The sequence below is a fragment of the Manduca sexta genome, chromosome 14 (assembly GCF_014839805.1).
Source record: "Manduca sexta isolate Smith_Timp_Sample1 chromosome 14, JHU_Msex_v1.0, whole genome shotgun sequence".
Classification (NCBI taxonomy): domain Eukaryota; kingdom Metazoa; phylum Arthropoda; class Insecta; order Lepidoptera; family Sphingidae; genus Manduca; species Manduca sexta.
The window spans coordinates 12150612-12166728 of NC_051128.1; the positions used below are offsets into that span (position 1 = coordinate 12150612).

Here is a 16117-nt window from a genome sequence, read left to right on the forward strand (position 1 = left end):
TATTATATTGCCATTTCTTTTACACATGGGAAATTCAGATCATACTATTTCATATTTCAGAGTTTTAAAATAGTGCCATTGTGACTTTGACATATGATTGTAAAATAAATAATTCTGTGTTTTGTTTCTATTTATTTAGAAATAACTTCTTTTTTTTAAGTTAAAAATAGACGAAGAGAACGTCTATTAGTTACTAGTGTAAAAATCATAGTAAATGGAGTTTCCTACACTCGGTGAACACTGTCAGTTTCTAGACTGTAATCAAACTGATTTTCTGCCTCTACAGTGCAAATGTGCTAAAGTTTTCTGCCGTGAACACTTTAACGAACATTGCCTGTCTGGTGAATGTGAATTGGCGCCGAAACCCAAAGAGGTTAATTTGAAAAATGTCGATCAAATTTTTAAATGTTCAGAAAAGGGTTGCAGAAAAGGGAACCTTCATGAAATGGTCTGTGGAAAGTGTAACAAACATTACTGCATCGAGCATCGTTTCCACCCGTAAGTAATCCAAAGAAAAATCCTTTTTTTCCTAAGAAAATAAACAGCCTTTTTATTTAGTGTATCATATTACTTTTTACTGTCTTGGTGTTGTTAGCAATCAAACCATTAATATTTTTGATAAAATCTATTTACAAAATTTATTTTACCTTTATTATCCTTGACCTTTTATTGTGACATAGGTTGTAGCACAATTTATTTATATCTGACAGATAAAACAACAAAGCTAGGGTATTTTTTCATTTTTGTAAGGCTATTTTATATTGCTGCATTCATTTTTCAGGTCATGTCCAGAAGTAGATGCGGAGACTTTAGCAGCCAAAATAGAAGAGTGGGAGGCCCCAAGACGCCAGTTTCAAGCGGCCAACAAGAATTTGCAAGAAAAGGTCAGTGGCATAGACAGTATCTATCAATATTGTTACTCTTTTGTCGGTTGATAACAATAAAAACTGTCTGGACTATCGCTAATTTCATTGTGGACTGAAGTTCATACATTTTCTTCTTTGAATCTAGTTGGTATATAACCAACAAAATTTTATATTTCAAATAATTTTATTTTTCAAAAAATATTAATTATGCAGCATTTTTCTATGATTGACTGGGTATTAATAATTTTATATTTTCTAATATCTAACCCCAACATTGCCTTTCAAACACATAGGCATTTTACTAAAAATTAAATATTTGTGGGTTATAATATTTTTTACTTAACTAACATATAGCTTGCCACGTGTTACAGCTTTGAAACTAACCAACCAGCTTCAGATAGCTTAGTCATAATCGTGTCCAGAGATAGTTCAGAGCCAAAATCCTGTTGCAGATAACAGAAAACATACGCAAAGCCCTTCAGTCTACGGCCAAAGTGAAGACCGCGTCGAAAATACATCTCATGAGAATTAAACAAAAAGCTGTTGGTCCCAAATCCATTCCGGTTTCCGATAGAGTTTACTTTGCCATCAAAAAACCTAAAGATATGTCACCAAAACCGGTAAAAATTGTTGAGGACGAAGACCATTTAGAGAAATTAGATTCGGTAACTTTAGATCCGGATTTGAAGGACACTGTGGCGGTGTTTATTAGCTCCAAGTGGAGCTTAGGCAGGATGATAGACAGTGTTTGCGATACTTGCAACATTAAGAATGATAACAACAAAGTGGGTAATTTGAAACTGAGAATTTTTAGGCAGTTAGATGGTTACTGCATCAATCCTTTCAAAATGGATGTGGAAGTTAGCGAGTTGATGAACGAGGAGGTTCTTCTCGAAGGAGACAAACTTGTTGTAGAATATGTTGACAACTATATCTTAAATAGCGTTGACAAAACCGCTCACATATTTTTGTTCTCGGAATGAGATTTCAGTGTTGCCTGACTGTTTAGGAGAAGGTAGTGTTTTTGTTCTATTTATTTTAAATAAAGATTGGAATTGGATTCAAAATTGTTTCTGTTGTCTATTTATAAATTTGCAATGCGATCGTCGCCTAATATTATCATGATAAAAGCTGCCATAATCTTTTTTTAACTGCATGGCGTGACTAGTAAAACGCGTCTTAGATGGTAACCGCTACAACGATTCATCTATTAAGCAACAACAACCAAGACTTTGTATTGCAAAGCGCACCATAATTTGTATATTTTAAGGCGTTCGTCATAAATTTAAATTAATATTGAGAACTTAATATTAAAAGATAATCTACTTTCCCAATGTAGCATGGAAATTCAGGCCCTCACATAGCGGTTGCGAATTTACGTAATGATCACGAGCTGGGCATCATGTGTATTTAGTTCAACATTTTTGTGTGAGGCTTGAACTAGTTAACGTAGTTGATACGACTGGCCAAACCAAGCTGGCGTCAATCGTTTTGGAATAAACATCACACATGATGCAGTTCAATATTCTACATTTTATTATTAGGATCATATTGAAACTTCAGAATTGATAAATAATCGTATAATATAACTTATAACTAAATTAATACTATGTCTTGATCTCGCTATTCTCCTTGCTGACTTGCGACTGACTCCTCTGGTAGTCCACCAGCGGCAGCAACTGCGCCGGCGTCGACGGATTCGTATTCGCAGTCGGCGGTGGCGTAGCTGCCAATTTATACTTCTCCACCAGCCAATTGCATTTGCCACTTCTTGCTATGAGGTTCAAAAGGTCTCTACGGTACTGTTTTGTTAATATTGCATATAGGAATGGATTTGCGCATGCGTTGAGAGGGTAGAAGAAGACTAGCAGAACCTTTCCATGACTGACGTCGACTAGTGGTGCTCCAGCTAATGCCGTCACTCCGAAGAAGGCTACTGGCGCCCAGCATAGCAAATCGGTGCCTATGAGTAAAGCCATTTTGTTAGCTATACGTCGTTCAGCTGCAGCTGCGGCGCGTCTTCCTCCGTAGTTCTCCCCACCACCCCCCAAGGACCTGTATATCTGAACGTAGCATACCACGATCGTGACCCACGCGATAGCATTTGTCAGAAACAAGGACCCCTGGTATATAGCGTCTCCAATGTCCTTACTCTCAACAGGCAAGCATATTGACGTCGACGTGTAGTCCGATACGCCTACCAATGGTAATCCAGCCATGAAGATGGAGAACACCCATCCGCCAATCATAATCTTCGCTGCAGCGGATAAAGAGATTCGTCGTTCCAGATAAATAGCGTACGTTATCGCGAACCATCTCTCCAACGTGACTATCGTGAGGGTGATGACGGACAGCTGGCCAGAGAAGACGGAGAAAAAGCCGGCAATCTTGCAGCCGACGCCGTACTGCCAATTGTAAGCGTAGTTGAAGAATTCTCCGTAGGATCTTAAGTCGACGACGGCTAGCATGAAGAGGTAGAGGCCGGTGCAGAGGTCGGAGAAGGCAAGGTGGCACATGAGGAACCTGGGTACGGTCATCTCGGTGTGGTTGGTGAGCAGCACCAGCAGCACGGCCACGTTGCCGATAATGGCAGCGCTGATGACGAACCACACGCTCGCGCGCAACCACGACCACCCCATCACGTCCTCGCACGGATTAAGAGCGTCCGGGAGTGGCGTGCATTCTATCGTGCGACGGCTGGAAATATGAGAGTTACTTCTAAAATATATAAATAATATTTAAAGGATTTGCGTTTCTAAAACTTATAAGGAACTTGATAAGTGCAAATTTCTAACATAGTTTGCGCACTTTCTTTTCATAAGTATCGCCTTTTGATAGTAATATATTGTAATTAAATATATATCCTCTTTTAATATTTTTTTACTAAAATTATATATCAGTATTACCTAATACTAAAATTCCCGCACTCTGACTGTACGGAGACGCGTCCAGTATCATTGACTAGGTCGTGGAATTGTCCGTCGTCTTCGTCCTCATAACTGCCAGAGTCCCCGAAGTAGTCTTCGAAGTTCTCGTACTCTTCACTGGTGGTGGCGGTAGACGCGTCGTTTTCTAAAGGCCTGTTGAGGATTGCAATTCATTTAAAAAACCCAATGACAAGATGGGATGCTGGTATGATAAGCCACACGACCGCACATGCACAAAGCACTGCATCACGCTCCATGGCACTCATCAGCCTAACATAATGGTAGGAAAGAAAATCATGATACGTGAAAGAAAAAGAGTATATATGAATGAGGAATGCGGATAAGATGTTTTGTTGAAACTAGCGCCAAGGCGTTTGTACTTAATAATAATTACAATTTTATGTTGTTCATATGATTGGACGTTTTCCAAAAGAACAAACGACTTAGTAAAAGTCGGAAGAAGTCGCTTTCAACAGGTTGGTCTGAAAATCTTTAGGGCTTATGTTCAACAGTGGATGTCCATGACTAGTGATGTGATATGACTCACGTGACAGTCTGTCCAGTGTATCTGATAGCTCTGATCGGCTCCAGCGATCTGCGTCTTCTGTGTTTAGCTTCGTTGTTCTTTAAACATCTCTGTTGGAGAAACATAAATAATGTGATTTAAAATTTACAGTATTGTATTGTGTTACATAAAAAAGCTTTTGATACCGTGTCACATTCAAGTATATGGACCGCCCTGCAAGCCCAGAAAGTTGAACAAGAGTACATAGATATAATTAAAAACATTTACAAAGGTAGTACAGCAAAAATAAAACTAGAATCCACTGGTCCTACGTTCTCTATCGGAAGAGGCGTGAAACAAGGCGACCCGCTGTCTCCAAAATTATTTATATCCATCCTAGAGTCAATAATAAAAATACTCAACTGGGAAAAGACAGGATTAAACATCAATGGCAAGTATTTATCCCACCTACGTTTCGCAGATGACTTAATTCTGCTGTCAGAATCTAGCACACAATTGCAAAACATGATTGATTCACTAAACACAGCTAGTAAACAGGTAGGACTAGAAATGAATTTATCGAAAACAATGGTCATGACAAATAGTATACAGAGAAGAATATCAGTGGAAAATGAAAATCTGAAATATACAGAGAAATACATCTACCTAGGAAAACAAATTGGCTTCAATAGAAAGCAAAACGAACTAGAAGTAAAACGAAGAGTACAAAATACTTGGAACAAGTACTGGTCCTTAAAAGAGATATTCAAAAGTAACATGCCAATAAATATCAAAACAAAAGTCATGACGTCATGCCTCCTACCGTGCCTAACCTACGCATGTCAAACTTGGAAATATACATCCAAATTAAAAAGCAAAATTACCACCTGCCAACGCGGAATAGAACGAAGTATGCTCAATATTAAAAAGATGCAAAAAATTCGTCACACAAAAATTAGAGAAACCACTAAAGCGACGGATGCTCTAACCTACGCTAAGAAACTAAAATGGAAGTGGGCTGGGCACATAGCGAGGCTAAAGGACGAGAGATGGACTAGCAGGGTTACAACGTGGAAAGGTCCAATCGGCAAACGTCTCAAAGGCAGACCCCACACGAGATGGGAAGACGAGCTGATAAAAATAGCTGGTACCTGCTGGCCGCAAATAGTTCAGGACAGAGACATATGGAATTCTTTAGAAGAGGCCTTCACCTTCACTTGAGGAGGGGTTCATGCAAACAATCAATCTTCCTATATATAAACTTTTCTTTTTTTTAAATAACTGTAAACACAATGCCAACATTTTCTTTTTTTCTTTAAACTATGTATGTATCATAATTTTTTGCATGAAATAAAAAGGTTTTAATAATAATAATAATATTATTGTGTTACAATATACATATTATATATATTTTTTGTACGGGCATGGCAGTGGTCTCACTACACCTGATGGTAAGTGGAGTGGGGTCCAATAGGAGGTCGACTGACGAGAGATGATTACTCCTCGACAGTCGACACAATTATGCCTGTTGGAACGGGTTATACACACGCTGATACCGGGACGCTACATAATTACGTGGGTACTTTGGCGGGATTTAACACCTTGTGTACGATCCTACCACCAGCATATAACATTTGTCGAGTGCGTGGGTCGAACTCGCGACTCTTACTTTCCGACCTCATTAACTGCTGTGCTTGTCTATTAAATCATGTCCACCATAATTTTCGAAAAAAACGTCAAATAAAAATAGCGCAAGTTGACATTACTGTTCACTTAACATAAATTAGATCTTAAACAGTTATCAGCCGCTTTCAATTAACGACACCAATTTAAATTTTCATTGGATTCCGAAAGTAAGCCAATCAAAATAAGTCATTTGAACGCATGTCAAAAAGCTTTGTTCTGATTGGTCCATTTTCGCGATGTTTTGAAAAACGAATTGGAAGCATTATTGTAAACGGCGATAAAACAGCTGTGTCTCGTCATACTTGCCTCTTTCATCATAGCTAGCTGTGCTTCGTAAAGTTTGTGCCGCGCGGGGTTGTGTCTCTCGGGGAATGCGAACGCGCAGCAGTGGAAGTGGTGGGTCAGGAACGCTTTCTCTAATTGCTGCATAGAAACAAAATTATCAAAACGTATATTCGATTCCGATTGGTGCTACTAAATCCTAGTTCAGACTTAGCTAGTTTTTAGTCGAGTAGCGAGTCATTTAGTAATTACATACACGTATTTTAACTATTACCGACTTGACGAAATATTTGGCGTTCAGATTTTAGTTATTACATTACTGGTAGAAATGCTTTTGGAATTAAGTCCGCCTTTATACTCTTTGTATATAAAATGTAATAAATAGATTACTTGATCCTCGACTAAAAGCCGCTTTCAATAAACAATCCCAATTTCAATCTTCAATCCAATTCCGAGTTTGAACCAATCAAAATTACTCATTGTGAGCATGTCAAAAAAAACTTTGTTTTAATTGCTTAACTTTGGAGATTGATCGTAAAAAGCGATTGGGATCGTTTATTGAAAATAGCGGTAAAGTACTTGCGGAGTCCGAATCAGGGTTATAGGGTTACATTTAGTGTAGCAGTCGACGACTATAGGCTGTTTCATTCGAATAGCTAAATACTTTAAGCTTTTTAGTCGTATATATAGAGTCTAGAGTTTAAATAATGCCCACTGGTTTGAACTATTGAGCATAAAAATATTTGCCTATTGTTAAAATTCCACTACCTTACCATTTATTTCGTAAAGCCCTGAGCAGATCTTAATGAAATTACACAATTTGCTCAAGACTTGTTCTGGGAATAGACATTTGCGCGGGCAGAACCGCAAGTAAAAACAACTTATTAAGGCCTTTCTCGAGCAGCATTTGATCCATACCTTTACGGCACATAAATACGGGAGGGAATATGCTAATATTTACAATAAGTAATTTTTTTTTTATTTTTTTGATAAGTGTAGGCTACCAAAATATTCCTTTATTTTCTATCAAAAAGCGTTGGTTGCAAATTCAAATTTTGTGTAGTTTACCATTACATGCACGGATTCGACTATTTTAGTGGCATTTTCATTATGCAATTATTAATACAATATCCACATTATAAAAAAATGCGACCACCAAAGTAAAGATAACAGATTGTAGAATTATGATATTTAAATTATTTCTCTATATGTATTATAAACTTCGAATAGATAGTTTCTGAAGATACGGTTAGCGCGCCATTTTGCTGGGCGCAACGCCTTAGTAGTATGTCGTAGTTCCTACATGCAACAGGTAACAAATAGTCGTACTCCATAATATACATTTCCTGTATCAAGTAACTGGAGTTTTAAAGGATTGAATGCACGCACAGCTGAAAAAAAAACATTAGTTTGTTGCACATAATAATTGTAATTGATTTTGTGTCGTAGGTAGAATAATTACTATCCATTTTTTCTCATCCGCGATACGCGAATTACTATCTCTTTCGGTTATACCTGTAGGGCGCTCCTCCCCTGTCATGAAAGTTGCATAGTTCATACTAAACGTTAACAGCTGTTATTGATAGATGGCGTTGTAATGCAATCTAGATGCGACTCGTAACATAAGGTCTTCGTTATCCCGAAGGTTGATGAATTGCAACTTAAGGGATTTAAATCATCTATAAAACATTGTGAGGACTTAAAATGGTTACCTGCCCTGCATTGGAAGATATTGAGGAAATGCAAAGTGAGTAGAATATAATCAATTCTATGTTTAATTTCCTATTTCATTGAACGTTATCTATCCCGTTTTGATTAATTGCGTTGTGTATTGAAACCTATGTATTTTCAGAGAGGCTTCTGTACCTCAGTGCTTTGCTCTGTGACATTTTTAATACCTATTGAGGTATTAAGATTATTTTTGTGGCTAACAGCCGGGGTGGCAGCTCGCTGGGGCATCTGTCCTTGACTCCAGCCTAGGCGGAGCACCCTAGTTTCAAGATTCACTTGTGATTTTCAATTTGTGCATAAGCTGTATTGATTTTTAAGAGTGGCGAGTTTATAGCTGTTAGAGTAATTAATCAACAACAATACCTACATTTTTTGATGGTGACCTTTAATTAGTTATGATAGGTTTAGGTCACGCTACCGTCCGTTTATCACATCGCATATTGACCGTTCCAGGGATAAATAGTGATCTATATTAATATAGGTTAAAGTAGCTTCATATTAGTATAAAAAATCGGTGTAATGGCATAGGATATTAGCGCGGACTGAAGAGTGACGTCACGGCTTCACCTGAGAAATTTTACTTATGTTAGATCCCCTCTTCTATCCATATGACCCCCCCCTTTTTTTTTTGTTTTCGCGGAGAAAGTGTCTTATGACTACCGCTCAGCCTTCGTTGGGGGCGACTGAGATCCATATGACCCCCTACATGATATATTAAAAGGATTGTATTCCCCGAGTCCATCAGCCTATTTTAAGGTAGGAATTATTTTTAAGGTAATATCTTTTTGAATGTCGTTATTATTGTCGAAAATGAAAAGGTTAATAAAATTAACATTAAATAGTATCTCAATAAAATTTAAACCCAATTCAAATTAAACCAAAACCTAATTAAATCCAATTCGCTGATGAATAAATGTTGTCTATATTTCCAAATTATCTGCGACGGATATGTTTTTAACGTCTTAATGCATTATTAAAATAAGCAAATTTATTAGAAAATGTTATATGATCAAAATCCGACAGCAAAGGTGAAGACAAATCCAACAAAAAAATATTACCGTTTAAAAGCGTAAATATTTATGTTAACAAACCTGAAACTCATATATCGAGGGTATGTACTTCAAGGAGGGAGTCTTCTCTATCCTGAGCACCTCCAGTTTCTCCAAACCTTTGGTGGGGAGTGACGTAATGGCCGTGTTGCTCAGGTCTCTGCAAACAGCACGTACATTTATTGTGCAAATACTACACGCTCGGTGTAAGCCATTTAATTCGCTGATAAGTTTAAAAATATCTTGTTTGGCATGTTGTTTCCTAGTTTTTTTGGGAGGTATGAACTCTTTTTGTACAATTTGGTTGGGTAAATATTTGTTATAATGTAGAAAGGTAAACGTGTGAAGGGTTGCTAGACTGGCCAGCATTACTACGGCTATTATTGAGTGATCATTCTTTGGTCGGATTTCTTCTTAAACTGACTGCCTCGGTGGCATAGTTGTATCTACTGCATGCGGCGTACGGCAGCGCTCTTAAGTCTTGGGTTCGAATCCCGCAGACGGCAAAGTGATATTAGGGTTTTTCCGCTCAGTATTAGCTCGGAGTTTGGAATTTGTGCCCGATACGGCGTTAGGCTCGCCCCCTATCACATTATGGGACGGAACGAACTCTGCGAACAGTGAGTGCCTTGGTTACACGTCTACTTACCCTTTCGGGGATAAATGCGTGATGTGTATTTGTTTTGTTTCTTTAAATTGTATTTACCGTCAGGTGTAGACTTTAATTCACCGACATAAAAGTTCGAGTCGGGATAAAATATTACAAAAACTTACAATTGCCTGAGAAGTAAATTACCCGCAAACGCGTGCTCATCGAGTCGTCTTAAATTGTTGTTGCCTTTGAAACTCCTGCGAAGAATACGTTTTAATATATTATCAAATTTAAAGAAGAAAGTGGTGACAATACGACCTCTTCGCTTTATTTAAAATATTAGACTGAAATTTGTATTTAATAAGTTTAGTTTTGTTCTCTTCTTATTTGACTCTATGTTGTCGTTAAGCAAAATATGAACTATTTGAAATGGAACAAAAAATGATTATACATATTAGACATTATGATTATAATTAGACTAATATATTATTGGCGCCTCATTAATACAATAATTACTTACAATTTGGATATCTGTGCATTTTTGAACGCATGCGCAGGCACTTCCTCTATTAAATTGTAGTTCAGAGATCTGAAACAGAGACGTCAAACCGAAATACCAACAAAAAGTAGCTAAAAATAACAGTTAAAGCGAAAACAAAGAAAGACAATTTTATGTGTTGTGTGAAATAACAGTGAAGACAATGTGATGGTAAAAATAAATAAAATAGCTTCGGTATGTACCTAGTGACTTACACTTGATCGGCGCGCACGCGCAGCGCGTGGGACGGGATGCGCTTTATGTGGTTGCCTTCCAGATCTCTGACATGCAACAAAACGAATAATTTAAGCCAATTTTTATTCAAATCGCCTTGGCAATATCTAGCTCATCGAAAATGTTTTTGCTGATATGTTGCGCACGGCCTGTCCGAATATTTACGCAAGGACCTATCATAAAAATTCTATTATCTATTAGGCATTATAGGTGTATATAGGCTGTGATGCCCATTTATCATTAGGAACTTGATATCCTCTATGTATTGGCTAAATAAAAAACGACCAACTCTACTTTTATAACTTTTATTAATTGAATGAGCTCATTGCGTATCATGTATTATTGTCGTCAACTATTAATAATTTATTGATATAATAAAGATTATAAATAATTTTAATATTATCAACAGCTTAATGAATTACTTAATATATCAATAATTAATTTATGTTACAGAGGGTTACCTTGTAACACAAATATAAGCCTCCAATAAACCTCCAATAAATCCTCTCTCCCATGCTAATATCAGTCAGAAGGCAAAAGCACCGCTAATCAGATTCGTAGAAACTATCATTCGAAATTTATAATACAAATAAAAAAAAAATATTATATTTCTGAAAATTGTTATCTTTACTGTGTTTTTTTTTATATTGTGGTTATTGTTTCATTACCTTCATATTGAATGTACCACTATAATTGTTGATACTGTACATCTCCTAAAGTACACATCGTTATGATTTACAACCAACGCTATTAAGGAGTATTATGATAGTTTAAAATTTTCAAAACAACCGAAAATCGTAATACTGTTCATAAGTCGCGCACCGCAATATATGGAACGAATGCTTAACACCGTTTACTCGGAAAGAGGTATAAAATTTAACTATACATAAACAAAATGTATTTATAACTCACATAGCCTGTAGGTACGATAGAGAAGTGTTAGCCTTCTTGCTGTCGTGGACGTGGCTGAGATTCGGCACCTCCACCAGACCTGATGTCGTTATTATACTGCAAGGGAATAATGTTCATATCCTCAGCTCTGTAATTGATTCTATACTCGGGTATAGCAAACAATGAATGTTATTAACATCGTATAACCGAAGCTCACGTTCGCTTTGAATAGAGGTGGGGTGTAGTACGTAGTACGTACCATCGTTAAGATTATATTATAGAGGGCGAACCTATTGTCTTATCAGGAAAAAAATGCAATCTAAAGCAACTCAGGAGTAAAATAATTAAAATACTTTATTTATCACGTAGGCGAACAAAGTTGCACTTATGATACGTCAAAACAATTTCTAAGAATAATTATTATTATTTCTGAATAACACTCAAGATCACTCATATAACTACGGACATTTTAAATTAAGTATAAAATTCTTATGGAATACAAGGCATAAGGTAAAACAAAGTAGCCAGCTCGGGTTGGCAGGTAGGGGGAAAGGTGTGTTTTGATAATCAAAAACTCGCACTTATAGTTGCGCGACCTGGGAATCAAACCCATTGTTCGCGGTTGGCAGCTAAAAGACGCTTCTAATATATTAGTGATGTGATTATAAACATCCTCGTAGTTTTATTATTATCGTTAACTTGAATTCTTATAATATACAGCAATAAAACGCCAAATAATTACCGAAGCAAATATCGATTTTACAATTTTTTACAACGCCATCTCGTTTTGCTCGCCCGAGCTGCTTTCGATTAATAATATAACAAAATAAAGAAATACATACGTACAAAGTGCGAAGCTCTGGCAGAGCCGGCAGCGTCGCCACTCGGTGCAATAGCGGCGCCTGTGTTATAAAACTGAACAAAAAGAGAATACAACTCAGTACTGCAATACCATAAATAAAACATGAGGGGTGTTGAGTGGCGGTGTAATGACATCGCTCTTATAATAAACTGGTTGTTGCTCGCGGTGTCGCCCGCGTGAACTACCTTTGCCGCCACAAAAATTCCTAAAACAATAAATAGCGTGACAGCAGCGCCATCTATGTATAAAGAACCGAATAAAAAATCCATTATTTCCCGCGAAAACAATTTACCGGGATAAATAGTAATCTGTATGTTAATCCATCTATATTCGTTCAGTATTTTTTGTGTTTACTTCTAACAAACATCCAAACATTTTCATAAATGGATGACATTTCAAACAATAAAACCTGCCAATATAAAATTAACACTAGGATAACGTGCGCAATACTTTTAAGTCAAAATACTGAGAATAATAATATCGGCTCTGTATTATATGCCCACTACTGGGCACGGGCCTCTGCTACTTGTTCAAGTCTTAATGCACCACACTGGCCTATTAAAGGTGGCTGGCAGTTCGGATTGTTTTTAAAAATTAATTAAATCCGTTTATGTGTATGCATAGAGCTTACAACCAGGAACACATCTGTTCCTCTAGCGGCTTGCCACGTTATTAAAACCCCAGTCTCTATGAAATATTGTCCTCAATCCAATGGCACACTAATTCTAACAGTTAAATTAACCGATGAATACTCTTTATAAATCTCGTAAAATGCAATAAACGTCCGTACTCACAATGATTTAAGGTTCGGCATCTTTGACAAGTCCTCAACGGCAATGTGCTCCAATTTGGGAGCGCCCATTATTGACCTGAAAGATATCGCGTGAATTGAAGTGCCAATTGAACTCTGACGAACTGCTTTGATCATAGAACATGATAAATTTTTTGTTGATGAGAAATTATGGCTTTATTTGGTAAGGTCAAAAATTATGACGTAGAGGAGAATTCTGTGTTGATCACTCAACGACTGCCTCGGTGGCGTAGTTGTATTACGTACGCATTAGGCACTACATCACTTTGAGGTCCCGGGTTCGTATTTCGTGTGTTTCTCAGAATAGCGATATTCTCCCCCTAATACTTTATGGGAAGGAACACATATGGTGGAAAGTGAGTGCTCCGGTTTACACCTCTGCCTACCTTTCCGCGGATAAAGACGTGATGTGTGTTTGTTAGCCTGTTTTGTAGAGCCACATAGACCTAAGTCTAGTATAAGATGGTACTCCTAATGTATCACATCGATTTCTACAGATAAGCAGCAATGAACATTACAGACTTGTTTGTGGCTTTTGCATTTTTAACGAGCCCGGCAAAATCTTTGCAATGCTAATTTAGGTATCTAATGGTTAGTGCAATGGCGTCCAGATAGAATATTACTTTGCATTATGAAGATTAAAAACTACGAATAACGAGTGCAATGACATTCCATTTTAGCTTTTCTGATTAAAAATTCATTGCAAGATTAAAAACTACCAATTATAAGTGCAATGAAATTTCTTTTTAACTTTTCTGATTCAAATTTAAAAAGTACTAGTACCAATCGTTATTCTCACACGTCCTTCCTCGTCTCGTTAAAAACTTACAAATGTTCGACTTTATGTAGATGGTAGCCCGCTGCGTGTATCGCCCGCGCGGTGAGTCGTGTTATGTTGGTCTGATGCAGCACCACCGACATGCCCTCTGCCGCATGGCTGCTCGGGAGCCTTACTGCAAAAAAAAAAAATAGCATGCATTTCATGCAATCTCTGTGAAGTGACTGTTGATTGGGAATTTCTCTTGCATGCGTTGACTGTTTAACAAGTCTACGTTCTCGAATGGTGATATTCTAGATATTTAAATATTTTCACCGCAATAATATTTACATCAATCAACATCAATAGAAGATGCAAATCTTCTTAACATATACAGGGTGTAGATATGATAATGTAGCTAGATATTAAAGCTTTGACTTTTTGGATGACCAACACCTTAGTCCGCACCGTGATCACGATAGCTGCAAAGTTTTCGACATGTCAGGAGAAAATTATAACATAAAAAACCGCGATAAATCCGTAAAATAGTTTTATTTTAATATACAGGGTGTTTTTTTGTTGTAATTTTGAATATCGAGATGCTCGTATGAAGATAACATGCTTATAAACAAGAAATACAACTCTTAAATCACAATGCTGCATGGCATTGCCAGTAATCGTATGTTTTGACATTGCACAGCTCTCGTCACCCTGAAACATTTCAAGTCTCATGTTTCAGAGCATGTGTATTTAAATGGGTCATTTAATAATTTTAGACATGTTTAATGTCTATCACTTCTACGGATAAAACAGTAAAGCTATAAATAACATCACGCTTATTGCGTAGAGTACTGACAGAGCTCGCATAAAGTGCGTGCAGTAAAGTTTTTATATCCGTGCGTACAATCCGCATAAATATACGGTGATGTGTTAATTTTAACCAACGATAATTTTATATCGCCCAAGCTGGCCTCCAATTGTTCTTTTAATTTCTTCGAGTTGTAATTAAAGTATTTATAGGTTATAAAAGTTTGAACAAACTGAATAATATTCTGTAATGAAGAGTTTTAGCTCGACTGGGAAAATATCGTTAAGAAAAAAGCTGGCATCATGATGACTAAACTATTAAGTACGTTTTGAGCCATCAGTGAAGTGGTCATTTATGCCTAATAAAGCCCCTTTCCTCGTCAAAACTGGGTTCCACCTCCATAGAGGTTGAAAACCCGCCGATATTTTTCTAGTTGTGTGTGTGTGTAATCATAACCAACGCATAGACATTCATGCACGGGGGGACAATTACCGCGTCCTAGGCAGTCAGTCCAGTGTGCATGCCTCATGATTGTAACTACTCGTTGAGGCCTATGAGGGCTCGCGAACATTTCTTAGACTGCGCCCCTCCGGCCATCCTAAGAAGGTTTCTTTTCCTTCTCCCATACTTCCCTAGATATCCCCTTCCAACTTTCCTCCAGGGCACTGCAGTCGCTGAGCTGGGAGATTCCATTATCCCATTCGAAGGTTTCTACCGGGATTTACTGTGAGGTCCGATAGTAAAAAAAAATAAACACACACACATTTGCTATCCTTCCAATCTTGCACATATTTATATATTTATTTGAACAGCCAACAAAACATAGACCTTACATAGTTTTTTTAACAATTCAGTAAGTAATTGCTGCAGTGCTGTTTTAATTACAGGCTGTCACAGCATGAAGCATTTTGTGACTTGCGAATGAAAATAACAATATAAATCTCTATCCATGTATAACTTTAATTTATTTTGTAGATGTATATTGAAGTGTAGACACACTCGTGTTTACGATTATCTGCGCCGGCGCTGGCCTTAGTGGTAATATTATAGAGATCGCATGTGATTTATCTACATTTTTTCAGTTTATCTACCAGGATATCATAAGGCTTGGGAAGTAGACGGTATAGTATGATGTTATAAATAATCGTTTTTTTTCAGAATTCGTGTTCGATATGACGAAGATTCGACCGCTATCGCATAGATGGAACATGTCGAAAAGTGCCTGGGTTATATCTCTGCCTAACCTGTAGGGGGAAAAGACGATCGACTGAAAAAAAATATGAACGTTTTTATTTCTGTTTTTCTTATTCGCGAAAAGTAAGCAGTTATCTTTACGATAATATTAGCTACTGTGTTCAATGAGCAATCGATCTGTTTACTTCATTCAGTATAGATATTTGTGTCGGCTACTTTCGGTGTAAACTGTAAACATGGCCGCCTTGTCGGTCGTAAATGGCGGGTCATAATCTTTACAAACATATATATTGGTGCGGTAGTGTTATTCATATAAGTACATCTGATGACGAGGGAGTAAGCGCTGAGATTGCCTTTTAATAGTTCCCTAAAAGCTAGAACTTC

The 16117-nt window shown here is 37.2% G+C and overlaps 2 protein-coding genes across 4 annotated transcripts in view; one reads left to right on the top strand and one right to left on the bottom strand.

The window, feature by feature from the left end:
- The first annotated feature begins 73 nt into the window (after nt 1–73).
- The window catches only part of LOC115452650 (CCR4-NOT transcription complex subunit 3), a 98133-nt gene continuing 82089 nt past the window's right edge, over nt 74–16117 (top strand). For all 3 annotated transcript variants that reach the window (XM_037438659.1, XM_037438660.1, XM_037438661.1), the window contains exons 1-2: nt 74–498; nt 782–884. In XM_037438659.1, the coding sequence (XP_037294556.1) occupies nt 785–884 (100 nt within the window). In that variant the 5' untranslated portion in view covers nt 74–498; nt 782–784. The remainder of the gene's footprint in view (nt 499–781; nt 885–16117) is intronic.
- Nucleotides 2384–16117, bottom strand: part of LOC115446557 (follicle-stimulating hormone receptor) — a 51876-nt gene continuing 38142 nt past the window's right edge. Inside the window, exons 2-13 of the mRNA XM_037438663.1 lie at nt 13804–13927; nt 12958–13032; nt 12148–12216; nt 11323–11418; nt 10392–10457; nt 10159–10227; nt 9821–9895; nt 9089–9206; nt 6291–6407; nt 4341–4429; nt 3773–3946; nt 2384–3563 (exon numbers count right to left, since the gene is read on the bottom strand). Of these exons, the coding sequence (XP_037294560.1) occupies nt 2474–3563; nt 3773–3946; nt 4341–4429; nt 6291–6407; nt 9089–9206; nt 9821–9895; nt 10159–10227; nt 10392–10457; nt 11323–11418; nt 12148–12216; nt 12958–13032; nt 13804–13927 (2162 nt within the window). The 3' untranslated portion in view covers nt 2384–2473. The remainder of the gene's footprint in view (nt 3564–3772; nt 3947–4340; nt 4430–6290; nt 6408–9088; nt 9207–9820; nt 9896–10158; nt 10228–10391; nt 10458–11322; nt 11419–12147; nt 12217–12957; nt 13033–13803; nt 13928–16117) is intronic.